Source organism: Branchiostoma floridae, chromosome 10, assembly GCF_000003815.2.
Source record: "Branchiostoma floridae strain S238N-H82 chromosome 10, Bfl_VNyyK, whole genome shotgun sequence".
In the NCBI taxonomy this organism is placed as follows: domain Eukaryota; kingdom Metazoa; phylum Chordata; class Leptocardii; order Amphioxiformes; family Branchiostomatidae; genus Branchiostoma; species Branchiostoma floridae.
This window is the reverse complement of record NC_049988.1, coordinates 11,695,368-11,707,359: the sequence shown is the minus strand read 5'-3', so window position 1 is coordinate 11,707,359 and position 11,992 is coordinate 11,695,368. Positions and strand designations below refer to the sequence as shown.

Sequence of the window (11,992 nt, the reverse complement as noted above, 5' to 3'; positions counted from 1 at the left end):
CTTTGTGCTAAAATGGTGAAAATGACCTGATTTTAATACCTGTATAACTATATAGCAATAGGAAACTAGGTGTTCAGACCCCTTCATTGTTGGTGTTGTTTAAAATACGTGTAAGGATTTGACTATGTGTAGCAACATTAGTCATAATGCTTGATGACATATCATTAAATAGTCTCTACCAGACTCCTTGGCCGAACAGTAATAGGGGACTTTGGTCAAGTTAGGAATAAAAGTCTAGTAGGAGTTGATTGGGCTAGGAGTGAGCTGTTCGGCCAATTGAAAACAGGTAACTCGTAGGCCAATTAACTCCAACTAGATTTTTATTCCTAACTTGATCAAATCCCCTATTACTATTCGGCCAAGGAGTCTAGGTCATAAGGGGGGTAGAATGACCCTGAATACTGCTCTGTTTATCTGAAACGTTGATACCAGCCTGTTTGATAAGTGAAATGTCGTCATCAAGCTCAGCAGTGAAAGGTCATCATTAACAAGTGTTTCTATTATACTCCAGATACACGATTTGTGTAATTATACATTAATTGTAGGACCGAATATGTCACATTTAAATTTCATTCTGTGTTACTAACACTGGTTGTTAAGTGACAGTTTGCTAGGATGGTAACTGTGATTTGATGTTAATGACGTTATGTATCTGTAGGAAACTTAGCAAACATTAGCCGCCTTCGTTGTTGATGCTGTTTGACACACAGGTCAGTTTTCATTGACTTTTGTCAGAAATATCTGACAGGACACTATATGATGCTGCTTTAATGAGAGAACCTGATATCAACATGTATGGCCTATCTAAGGCATCAACATCGAGCGGAGATTATTGAGAAACTACATTACTGTATACATATACTCCAGAGACAAATGATATTCTATCACACATGTAATTTGAATATATCGCAACGGATTCCCTATGATTTTCTAGGATATCAACACCGACTGTTACAAACCCTTATGTTGACCAGACAACTGATCATGAGGCATTTATCTGTCAGGAGTTGATGTCATATATGGAAGCTCTTATCATTACTATGATTAATGCAGTGTGCTTTTGATGGCTGCTTTCTTACAAGCTTTTAGAATAAAGTTGGACCTCCGTGACAAACTATCTCCTGTCTTCATTTCCCTACAAAATCATTGCTAGTGTGTAATCTTTAAAAAACGCATACATCATATACACGTATGATCCAGTTGGTTCATTGACAATTATTTAGATTACAATAAAGCCTGATAAAGCCTAATCAATCACAACCTTCGGGCGAGGGATAACCTTTTGCCTATTTGTAACATAAGACGCCAAATCTACCTCATATTTGGTGGCCAGCTATGAACTTAATGGTGTTTTCCTTTGAATACTGTAGAATCACTGTGGTATGACTGGAGATAAATGGCAATAGCATGCTTCATTGGTCTGAACAATTCTTGAGTTTGCCCAAAGTAACACCGTGAAATGTTCCTCAAAAACATTCCTACAAGTAATATGGATTCTAGAATACACAGCAAATACAACTTATCAAGAAGCAAATAATGGGCAACCATTGAAACTGTCAGTGCTGAAAGGGAGCCATTTTTGATACTGGAACATGCAAGGTCACCACCCTGTAGGACCCTGACCCAGGACACCCAGGAAGACCCAGATCTTCCCACTTTTCCTCAGCAAGGTTATATCTATGCGTCCTATGTTGAGTCAGGATATACAGATAACTTCCCTCCCCATCATTTGACACGATGGTGAAATCGTCAAAACACGGCGTTTCCTCAACCCTGAGTGGCTGGGGGACATGCAGACGATACAGCAGCGTCGTCCATTCCTCAGAACCAAGGTCAAAACACATCGGGTCAACCTCGAAGTCATGTGCTCTCTGACCAATCACGAACAGCTTGTCGCCCCATGACGTCATGGAAGTCACGAACCTTATCCTGGGAACGACGGTCAGCCTCTCCCACTTGTTTCTATCCGTTGAGAGACTACAACAAAACAAAATAAAACAAAACGTTGGCACAGATCAATTCATCGGAAGCAGATAGATCGATTATAACAGTATGAGTGACAGTTAGCTTACAATATAAGCAACAGCAACAAGGATGCCTTAGTGAAAACCTGCCATAAAATGTTAACAGAAAAGTTGATTGTGCTGCCCTTGTTACTGAAAATATCCTACTTGAAAATCTGCTAACAGTTGTTTGTTCCCATCATTGGCACAGAAAATATTCTACTTTAAAATCTGTAGTAAACAGTTGCTTGTACCTGTCCTTGACACTGAAAAGTTTTTACCTGAATGTCTAAACAGTCGCTTGTACCCGTCCTTGATACCGCAAAACTTTAACATGAAAATCTGGAAACAGTCGATTGTACCCGTCCATGGTACTGAAAAGCTTTTAGTTGAAAATCTGTTAACATCCGTTTGTACCTTTCCTTGTTACTGTATAGCTCTTACAAATCTGCAAACAGTCGCTTGTACCGGTCCTTTGCACTGAAAAGCTTTTAGTTGAAAATATCTAGAGCTCAAAGTAACGTTACGTGCAAAACATGGTCAGACAAGTTCTAAGCATCTAAATCTAATTGCATTGTGCTTACCTGTAGATAACGTCACTTTGCGGTGAGGAGATGTTCGTGTAAACCGTGTTGTTGCACGTGACGGCGTTCGATCTGACGATTGGTTTGGGCAGCCTGGGCCCCTCCCTCCATGTTCCCTTTCTCAGGTCGCACACTTCTACACAGGCTAGCGGTTCAGGGAACGGATGTCCACTGGAGTCCATCTTTACAATGGACCCACCTGGCAAATACATGTATCATCAATGGGTCGTTCGAGATAAACTATTGGCCAATGCAAGAAGTGTGCCCTACGATTCTTTTTATGGACATACTGTTGGACCATGGGGCTAAGAAATGATAAATTGATGCCATACATAGAATAGATACCTCTGCTATAAACCTTTGCTTTAAGAAAGACATGACAAAATGAATGCAATTTACTTGCAGTTTAGATAAGTTTATACTTCACGTAATCACTTTACATACCTATTGCATAGATGACGTCATGATCCTCCACCACAGCCAATCCTAACAAAGCTCTTGGCGTTGAAAGAGACGGGAAAATCGACCACGTGTTAAACAGGGGGTCATAAACAAAGGCCTCCGTTTGGAGACCGTCCCTCTGTGCGCTTGTATATCCGCCAATGATGACCAAGAAGTTATGTATGACACACATAGAACAGCCATGTGTGCTGAGTTCGCCAGGTACTTTGCAGAAATTTTGCCATCTGGCTTCCATGTGATTGAAAACATTGAGAGGACGCGGGTTATCAGGACTTTTCGGTGACGTCACGGAGTAGTTTCCCACCGCACACATAAACTGCTTTGCAGTGGAGTCGTATTCCGCAAGGTGGCAGTGTTGACTGGAATTGTTCCGCTCGAACGGTGCAGGTGGAACGGCAGTGTGTCTATAGGTCGCTAGTCGTCTCTTTTGAAGCGTCGGTAGCCTGTCGAACTCTGCTGATTTCAACAAGTGGATGTAATGTTTTGTCATAAATCGATATGCTGCGTTTCCAAGGGAGGGAATGAAATGCTTTTCTGCGATGCGCAGACAGGCGACACACGTGGCAACTGTCATGTTTCTCGTCATGTAATTAAGCAGACCCTCCATTTGGAGAAACACCGCTGTATCCAGGACCTCTTCGACTGAAACACAGTTGCAGCAAAGATTTCCTGACATCAAAAACTCTACGATGACTTGGAAAGCTTCCAGTGACACTCCGTGCAACACCACCTGACTGTTTTTACTCTCCTTCATTCCCGAAGCCAACAGCGCGCGAAAATACTCGCTACCCTCTGACAGAACTTTCTTCTGTATATTCAGTCGTTTGTCGTCGACAACAACACAGATTTCGTCCACTCTAAGACCAAAAAGGCCGTTCTTTGGCTGATTGAAACTGACTCTCCTAAATGACGCTCTTCTCGATCCCTTCCTCTTTCCTTCATCAGACGATTTTTCCAGTGACGTCAGTTGAGATCCCAGACTTTTTCGTTCCCATGGCAACTGGTCGAGCCCTCGAGTCGAAGATCTCAAGGCAGCCATTATTTTCTAGTAAATACAGTTACTTGAGATTGCTGTGAAGGAAATGTCTCAGGCAGGTATTATGAGAAACAATCGAACCTACGGAGAAGAAAATAATACACAATATATTTAATACAAGAGAACAGTCCCCTATCAACATAATGATTCCAAGCATGAATAAGTATACTGAAGCCGGATGTAGTTACCCGTTGAGTCAAGTGCTAGCATCTGAAGATTAAATAAAGACTTTACAAACGTGTGCTACATTATTCATAATATGGTTGTTTTTCTGTCATTGCATGGCCATTTATAAATATATTTCGTCTGTTCTCTTGGTTGGCCTTTGTCGCTCGTATTTATTGTGTCTGAGTTTGACTGTGCTATCTATTCAATGCAATGTTATTATTGCGGTGACAGACAATTTGGACACATAGTAAACACTACATGCCATAACACTGGGGTCAGACAAGGTCTTAACCCTGTCAATCATCCACATGATGACCTCAATAGTATCTGTTGATATTAGCTTGTCTTCCAATGATGGACGTTTATATGCTAGACTTCAACATTTTATTCATGTATTAACCACAATGATTTCATCACAAAGGGTACAAAAATGCCAAACATGCTGAAAGTTAGCTAAAAAGATAAATTCTTGCAAATAACATCATATATATTTCTTGCAGGTCTATAGGATATATGTATCTATGAAATAAGGTCAGTTTTTACAGCCGCTAATTTTCATACTACACATACGTTGTCAACGTTTGCGTGTCTTTCATTGAAAGTTGGCCGTGACAACTTTTTGTAGGGTTTCTTTGCTTCTAGCCTTCTTGTGAAGGATACACATCAGTCTACTAATAAAGCAGAAGACGGCATGGAATGAGTTCTAATAGGACACGAAAACATTATATAACACATATTGGTACTAACGTAAGCTCCGGTAGCGAAAATGATATCTAAATTAGCATACTTCAACAACTTTTCAGACTCAACTGCTTAGTGTGCATTGATGGTATACAAGTTGCATTCACAATTTCGTTTTAACATGACAAGACATGTCGACAACGCACAGTCCTTACCTGAAAATTCACGCCCACTACAGTGTTACGTGGTCTGCGAGTGCTGCCGTCCGACAACTGACAACTAGCAAGGAACAACAGGTGCTCGCCCCCCTCCCCCTTAGAGATAGTCACGGGGAATGCACTATGTATTTGACATATGAGGCAGGTGGAATGTTGTGTGTATCGTCTCTCAGTGGGCAACTAAGACGACTATCTTTGTTTATGGTGGTCATAAAATGGCATAGATGAATACAGATCATAGAGTTGCGTTAACTACCCATAGATAATCTAAGTTGAAAACGTTAATCATAAAACGTCAAAAGAAGAAAAAAATTCATATGCACATGTATGCGTATGTACTAAGACGGTCTCTCTTTGTAAGTCTTACAGCACACTTGCGCACTTATAATCCAGCGGTCTTTAGAATAATATAAAACCTACAGTCCTTCACACCACAACGACCCTATAGTCAATACAACGGCCCCATACCGTGGACATGGAGGTTGCAGCAGACTATCAACATTCAGAAAATGTGATGGTCTAGAGAAATGGACGACACGGAATGTCCGCAGGACAAATATATCTCCAAGGCCAAGTTGAGAGTGTGAAAGGACGACAGACTGACATGCTGCTCTATCTATCATGTCTGTATTTTATTTTAGGACGACCACAACTCGCGACCATGAATGTAACATTAGGTTATTTGCAACGCCACGTAAAATGGCGGCAGTAAATTTCCTGGCCCTTGACACTGCTTATTCATTCACTATATAGCTTACAATCTCTTGCCCAGTACACAATATTTTGGACGATAATAAATCCTGTTCGAAACCCTCTAAGTAATGGAATCGTTTTCCGCACTGTGTGATTGTGATATATTGTTGGTTCAGGCATTATGTAATCATATGACGATGGTTGCATGAAGCGTCTGTGATGGCCAACGATTAGTTTGTTTGAACCTTTATTTATTCATGAAAGCTCAAATTGGCCTGGAGGCCGCTTTTCATTGAGGTCATGAGGGAAGAAGCAAGGGTCAGACAAAGTATATAACAGAGATACAGTTACATCGTTTAGAGCCCTTATAAGTCCTATACGTCTATATACACAATTAACATAGTATTACATACAAAATACATGATAGAAACTGCTACATGATTCAAGTCCGTTCTCTTAAAGGAAGCCAGAGTTGGGGCTGTGCGTATGTCCGGTGGTAGACTGTTCCAGATTTAGTAGCCTGTGTTTTAAAATCTCTCGCTACCAGGGGCTTATTGAAACTGATTCAGAAAGAACTCAAATATGATCAACCGCTGAGTTTACTTTCCTGTACTTCATAGCCTTTTCTTTTGCCCTTTTCAAAAAAACGCTTGATACAGTGCCTTTGTGTGGTTGTCAGCAAAAACTCATCAAACGTTAGAACCATCTTCTCATCTGTGTCTCCCGGTGCTCCTGCTGTTGAGCGTACATGAACAATTGAAAACATCATCAGTCTACTCAACGAAACAGCTTTTAGAATTTTCGCTGGAAAAGCCAAAAGTCCCTGTGATACACGAGAAAAACACAGTACTGCATGGTGGATCGATTCCGTACCTACTGGTGTGGTAAAAGTGACACTAGTGTGGTAGACTGGCCGGTATCACCAACAGAGTTGGTAACCACACTCATGGCTTCCATATTGGTGTCACTTTTACATCTATCCAATAAGTTTCATTTCTACAACTACAGCCCTGGGTAACTCGCAAGTGTCACTTCTACAGGTACAATTATTAAGCTACAACACAACATATTTGCTTATTTTGGTACTTTATCGTCATGTTGACCATCCCTGCAGAAGAAAAACATTTTTTTTTCTGAAACCAAGCGAAAATTAATGCACGCGCTGATGTCATCCATAAAATTTACTTGCTGTGGTCTAATATGTGTCTTACGTATGTGCAATGGCGGAGTGGGTAGAGTGTTCACATTGCATTCGGTAGGTCGGGAGTTCGTTACCGGGCAAGACTTTAAACATTACTAGTACTGCTTTCTGTGCTGAACACTCAGCATTTGGGAAAGAGTATGAAAGTTGAACCACTACCTGTGGACTACCCCCCTGCTGTAGTGATTGCACAAAGTTGTGTGGCCCCAGGGCTACTGAAATGGAGATGGGTGCCACCCTGTGTACCACCTGGTGTGGGAAGCGCTTTAATCACTTGTTTATAGAAATGTGCAATATTACGTGTATACATGTAGACATAACGAAGTGATGTAGAATTGAGCTATTAAGCCATATAGTATGCAAATTAGGCGATTTGCACACTTTCTAAGTTTCTAATAATATTCCTAGGTGAAGGTATGGGGTCGTCGAATTCTTGTTCACTTAGTCCTTTCATTCATTCATTCAATCATTCCTGTATTTATATTAACACATTTATTCACTAAACTATTACTAATTTATTCAACCATTAATCAATTTCATTCAAGCTTAGACGTTCATTTCTTCATTCATTTCTTCATTCATTTCATCATTCATTCATTCATTCATTCATTCATTCATTCATTCATAATGAGTTAGTCAGTCAGTAAGCGGACTATTCAACACAAATACCAGTGATACAGTTTTACAGCTTTTATTTGTTCTCATCAAAATAACGTAACATGTAATACGATGTATGTTGATACATTACAAGGATACAAAAATAATATTTTCATTACAATGTTACATAAAAACATTGCTAAACTTTTCATTGATTGAGGATATAATATCAGAAACTACATACATTTCCTCGCTTGGGTTATATAAATAGAAATACAAAAATAAACATCTCAATACAATTATAAATAGATACATTCTCTTTCTTAGCATCGTTAATCTACATTCACAATTAAAACATATCATTCCATGCGGTAAAATATTCAATCTAGAGCATGTCTAGCATTTCTGGCATCTCCGTTAGGATTTTGTAGTATTTACAAGACCTTCTTGATCTCGTCGTACATGACCAGCACGAAGGCGCCGCCCATGCCGCGGAGGATGTTGGAGAAGGCTCCCTTGAAGAGTGCAGACGCCCCCTCGGTCTTGATGATCTTGCTCCAGCAGTCCAGGGTGTTCTTGTAGAGGATCTCCTTGCGGCCAGACTGCATCATCATGCGGCGCCGCACGGTGTCGAACGGGTAGGAGATGACTCCGGAGGCGGTGGTCACTCCCTGGGCGATGGCCCAGGTCAGGAAGAAGTTGTCGTAGCCGGCCGGCACCATGCCCTTGGCGGTGTCGAAGCCGCCGAAGTAGGCGGCGCGGTAGACGATGATGCCCTGGACGGACACTCCGAAGCCGCGGTACAGCCCTTGCATCCCGTCGGCCCTGTGGATCTTCTTCAGGCAGTCAGCGAGGCCGTTAAACTCGCGCTTGCCGCCGCCTCCAACATCAGCAGCCAGGCGGGTCCGGGCGAAGTCCAGCGGGTAGACGAAGCACAGGGAGGTGGCCCCTGCTGCACCGCCGGACGCCAGGTTTCCGGCAAAGTAGCGCCAGAACTGAGTCTTCTTGTCCACGCCTCCCAGGAAGACTTTCTTGTAGGTGTCCTTGAAGGCGAAGTTCAGGGCCTGGGTGGGGAAGTAGCGGATGACGTTGGCCAGGTTGCCGCGCCACAGCGATGCCACGCCCTGCTCCTTGGTTACGCGGGAGAAGCAGTCCACGATCCCCTTGTACTGCTTGTCCTTGGGGATGTCCTTTGACACTGCCTGCACCTGAACATTACAAAAGGAAAAGGCAAAGTTAGAGCTTGAGACAGAAAAGACAAAGACTATCTTACAATTAACCTAGGTCAGCATTCTAGAACATACAACGCAGAACAAGCTTAGGCCAAATGTTTTAGAACAAGCGAATGTGTTTCAAAGTGTAAATATAAAGTCTACAACTCTTAACAAAGTCGCAAAAGCGAGACAAGGAAGTGTTCTTACCTGCAGCAGCAGCTTGACTCTCTCGATGGGAGCCACCACAGTCTTGGAGACCCCGGCAGAGATCCCTCCAGCCAGGAAGTCCTTGATAAATCCGAATGCGTCAGACATCTTGATCACGTTCGATAGTAGAAGTACGAAATTCCACAATCAGGAAAATTTCAAAATCGCTCTGCGAAGAGTTGATCTCTCAGAGATTCAATCGGCAAAACTAATGATCAAGTACGATTTTGGCCGCCTTTTATACCCTTGGGTGACCTGGAGAACAATGGACAGCGGGCAGGGCGCTCCGAGATGCCGCGATCTGATTGGCTGATGCAGATACGAGGGCAGGGCACTCTGCCCCCTTCGTCGGGACGGTCGTCGTGCCCCGGGCAGTCTGCCCTTTTGAACACTGATTGCTTACTTCTCATTGGCCAAAAGGACAATTAGAACGATGGGCATTACGCAGTCCAGCTCTGCTATTGGTCTGTTTTCTTGAACCCTCATTGGCTTCTTAGACAATATCTTTGTGACGCAATAAAATGCCTGGAGTATCGGCAGTGTGCATCGAGTCTAAAAATGATGTCTAAATGCTGAAATTATAGCCTTAATCTGACTAAGAAGAGATGCAAGATCACGTTTAGGATACCAGTTGCTATAATTAAAATCTGAGACCAAGAATAACCAGGACACGGCGTCATTTGGTGGCGTGAAATGGCGAAATATCAAAATCCTCACACCTTGTCGCAATTTTTCAATTTTTGTGACGTCACAATACCTTTATGATATTAAGGGCACAAGCCAATCAGAGTGGAAAGAAATCAGACCAATGAAGAGGCCGAGCTGAAAGTTTAATTGTTCTCCTGACCAATAGGAACTAAGGGTTAAAAGGGCGGACTGCCCGGAGCACGACGACCGTCCCGACGAAGGGGGCAGAGTGCCCTGCCCTCGTATCTGCATCAGCCAATCAGATCGCGGCATCTCGGAGCGCCCTGCCCGCTGTCCATTGTTCTCCAGGTCACCCAAGGGTATAAAAGGAGGCCAAAATCGTACTTGACCATTAGTTTTGCCGATTGAATCTCCGAGAGATCAACTCTTCGCAGAGCGATTTTGAAATTTTCCTGATTGTGGAATTTCGTACTTCTACTATCGAACGTGATCAAGATGTCTGACGCATTCGGATTTATCAAGGACTTCCTGGCTGGAGGGATCTCTGCCGGGGTCTCCAAGACTGTGGTGGCTCCCATCGAGAGAGTCAAGCTGCTGCTGCAGGTAAGAACATTTCCTTGTCTCGCTTTTGCGACTTTGTTAAGAGTTGTAGACTTTATATTTACACTTTGAAACACAATCGCTTGTTCTAAAACTTTTGGCCAATGCGTTGTATGTTCTAGAACGCTGACATTAATTGTAAGATAGTCTTTGTCTCATCTGTCTCAAGCTAGCTCTAACTTTGCGTTTTCTTTTGTAATGTTCAGGTGCAGGCAGTGTCAAAGGACATCCCCAAGGACAAGCAGTACAAGGGGATCGTGGACTGCTTCTCCCGCGTAACCAAGGAGCAGGGCGTGGCATCGCTGTGGCGCGGCAACCTGGCCAACGTCATCCGCTACTTCCCCACCCAGGCCCTGAACTTCGCCTTCAAGGACACCTACAAGAAGGTCTTCCTGGGCGGCGTGGACAAGAAGACCCAGTTCTGGCGCTACTTTGCCGGAAACCTGGCGTCCGGCGGTGCAGCAGGGGCCACCTCCTTGTGCTTCGTCTACCCGCTGGACTTCGCCAGGACCCGCCTGGCTGCTGATGTTGGAGGCGGTGGCAAGCGCGAGTTTAACGGCCTCGCCGACTGCCTGAAGAAGATCCACAGGGCCGACGGGATGCAAGGGCTGTACCGCGGCTTCGGAGTGTCCGTCCAGGGCATCATCGTCTACCGTGCCGCCTACTTCGGCGGCTTCGACACCGCCAAGGGCATGGTGCCGGCCGGCTACGACAACTTCTTCCTGACCTGGGCCATCGCCCAGGGAGTGACCACCGCCTCCGGAGTCATCTCCTACCCGTTCGACACCGTGCGGCGCCGCATGATGATGCAGTCTGGCCGCAAGGAGATCCTCTACAAGAACACCCTGGACTGCTGGAGCAAGATCATCAAGACCGAGGGGTCGTCCGCACTCTTCAAGGGAGCCTTCTCCAACATCCTCCGCGGTATGGGCGGCGCCTTCGTGCTGGTCATGTACGACGAGATCAAGAAGGTCTTGTAAATCACAACATCCTAACGGCGGTGCATAGTTGAGTAGTACAGATCCGACGCTCAATGTTGACGTTAGAGAATGTCGACATGTATACCTATCAATGTATGAAACGAGTAAATAGTATTTTATTAATTAAGTATGATACCTAGATTGACGATGTCAAGTAAGAGAATGTATTTATATACAAATGTATAGACTATAGTTTTACAGAGATGTCTATTTTCATACTGATATTTTTGAAGGTCCCAATAGAAAATGTATAGTTTTGTATCATCAATCAATGACAAGATTAACAAGGTGTGTTGTAATTGAATTACTACATGTTATGTTATTTGACATGAATAAATAAATGTTTAAAACTTTATATTACTGGTCTTTGTGCTTGATATTCCATTTACTGTGTAACTAGGATATTATGAATGAATGGCGAATTTAGATGATTAGTGGTTGGATGAATGAATTGAATGAATAATTGAGTGAATGAATGAAGCATCGCATGAGTAAAAAATCAGAAATAATTGAGCCAATACTATTGGCTCAATTACTTCTGATTTTTCATTGATTGATGGAATAAGATATGGATGAATGAATGAAGTATAGTGAATAGAAGTGTAGATGGATGGATGGATGGATGGATGGATGGATGGATGGATGGATGGATGGATGGATGGATGGATGGATGGATGGATGGATGGATGGATGGATGGAT

General features: G+C 43.1%; 4 protein-coding genes across 4 annotated transcripts; 1 reads left to right on the top strand and 3 right to left on the bottom strand.

The window, feature by feature from the left end:
• Positions 1-1,556: 1,556 nt before the first annotated feature.
• LOC118424871 lies at positions 1,557-2,793 on the bottom strand. Its single transcript, XM_035833678.1, has 2 exons — positions 2,588-2,793; positions 1,557-1,977 (listed from the first exon to the last, which is right to left on the bottom strand). The coding sequence occupies exons 1-2, from the start codon at positions 2,767-2,769 to the stop codon at positions 1,557-1,559; spliced, it is 603 nt and encodes a 200-aa protein (XP_035689571.1). The 5' UTR covers positions 2,770-2,793.
• Positions 2,794-3,023: 230 nt separating this feature from the next.
• LOC118424870 (kelch repeat and BTB domain-containing protein 11-like) lies at positions 3,024-5,734 on the bottom strand. Its single transcript, XM_035833677.1, has 2 exons — positions 5,150-5,734; positions 3,024-4,166 (listed from the first exon to the last, which is right to left on the bottom strand). Exon 2 carries the CDS (start codon positions 4,086-4,088, stop codon positions 3,024-3,026), a length of 1,065 nt encoding a protein of 354 aa, XP_035689570.1. The 5' UTR covers positions 4,089-4,166; positions 5,150-5,734.
• Positions 5,735-8,043: 2,309 nt separating this feature from the next.
• LOC118424660 (ADP,ATP carrier protein-like) lies at positions 8,044-9,291 on the bottom strand. Its single transcript, XM_035833318.1, has 2 exons — positions 9,065-9,291; positions 8,044-8,851 (listed from the first exon to the last, which is right to left on the bottom strand). The coding sequence occupies exons 1-2, from the start codon at positions 9,170-9,172 to the stop codon at positions 8,078-8,080; spliced, it is 882 nt and encodes a 293-aa protein (XP_035689211.1). The 5' UTR covers positions 9,173-9,291; the 3' UTR covers positions 8,044-8,077.
• An 804-nt stretch (positions 9,292-10,095) lies between these two features.
• On the top strand, positions 10,096-11,596 carry LOC118424659 (ADP,ATP carrier protein-like). Its single transcript, XM_035833317.1, has 2 exons — positions 10,096-10,315; positions 10,519-11,596. Exons 1-2 carry the CDS (start codon positions 10,208-10,210, stop codon positions 11,290-11,292), a joined length of 882 nt encoding a protein of 293 aa, XP_035689210.1. The 5' UTR covers positions 10,096-10,207; the 3' UTR covers positions 11,293-11,596.
• The last annotated feature ends 396 nt before the right edge of the window (positions 11,597-11,992 follow it).

Bases quoted from the DNA above. Each gene is read 5' to 3' on its own strand.
- LOC118424871 (XM_035833678.1), bottom strand. From the start codon at position 2,769: ATGGACTCCAGTGGACATCCGTTCCCTGAACCGCTAGCCTGTGTAGAA. The intron at 1,978-2,587 runs GTAAGCACAATG...GTTTTGTTGTAG, and splicing joins CAAAGTGACGTTATCTACAG to TCTCTCAACGGATAGAAACA.
- LOC118424870 (XM_035833677.1), bottom strand. From the start codon at position 4,088: ATGGCTGCCTTGAGATCTTCGACTCGAGGGCTCGACCAGTTGCCATGG.
- LOC118424660 (XM_035833318.1), bottom strand. From the start codon at position 9,172: ATGTCTGACGCATTCGGATTTATCAAGGACTTCCTGGCTGGAGGGATC. The intron at 8,852-9,064 runs GTAAGAACACTT...TGTAATGTTCAG, and splicing joins GAGTCAAGCTGCTGCTGCAG to GTGCAGGCAGTGTCAAAGGA.
- LOC118424659 (XM_035833317.1), top strand. From the start codon at position 10,208: ATGTCTGACGCATTCGGATTTATCAAGGACTTCCTGGCTGGAGGGATC. The intron at 10,316-10,518 runs GTAAGAACATTT...TGTAATGTTCAG, and splicing joins GAGTCAAGCTGCTGCTGCAG to GTGCAGGCAGTGTCAAAGGA.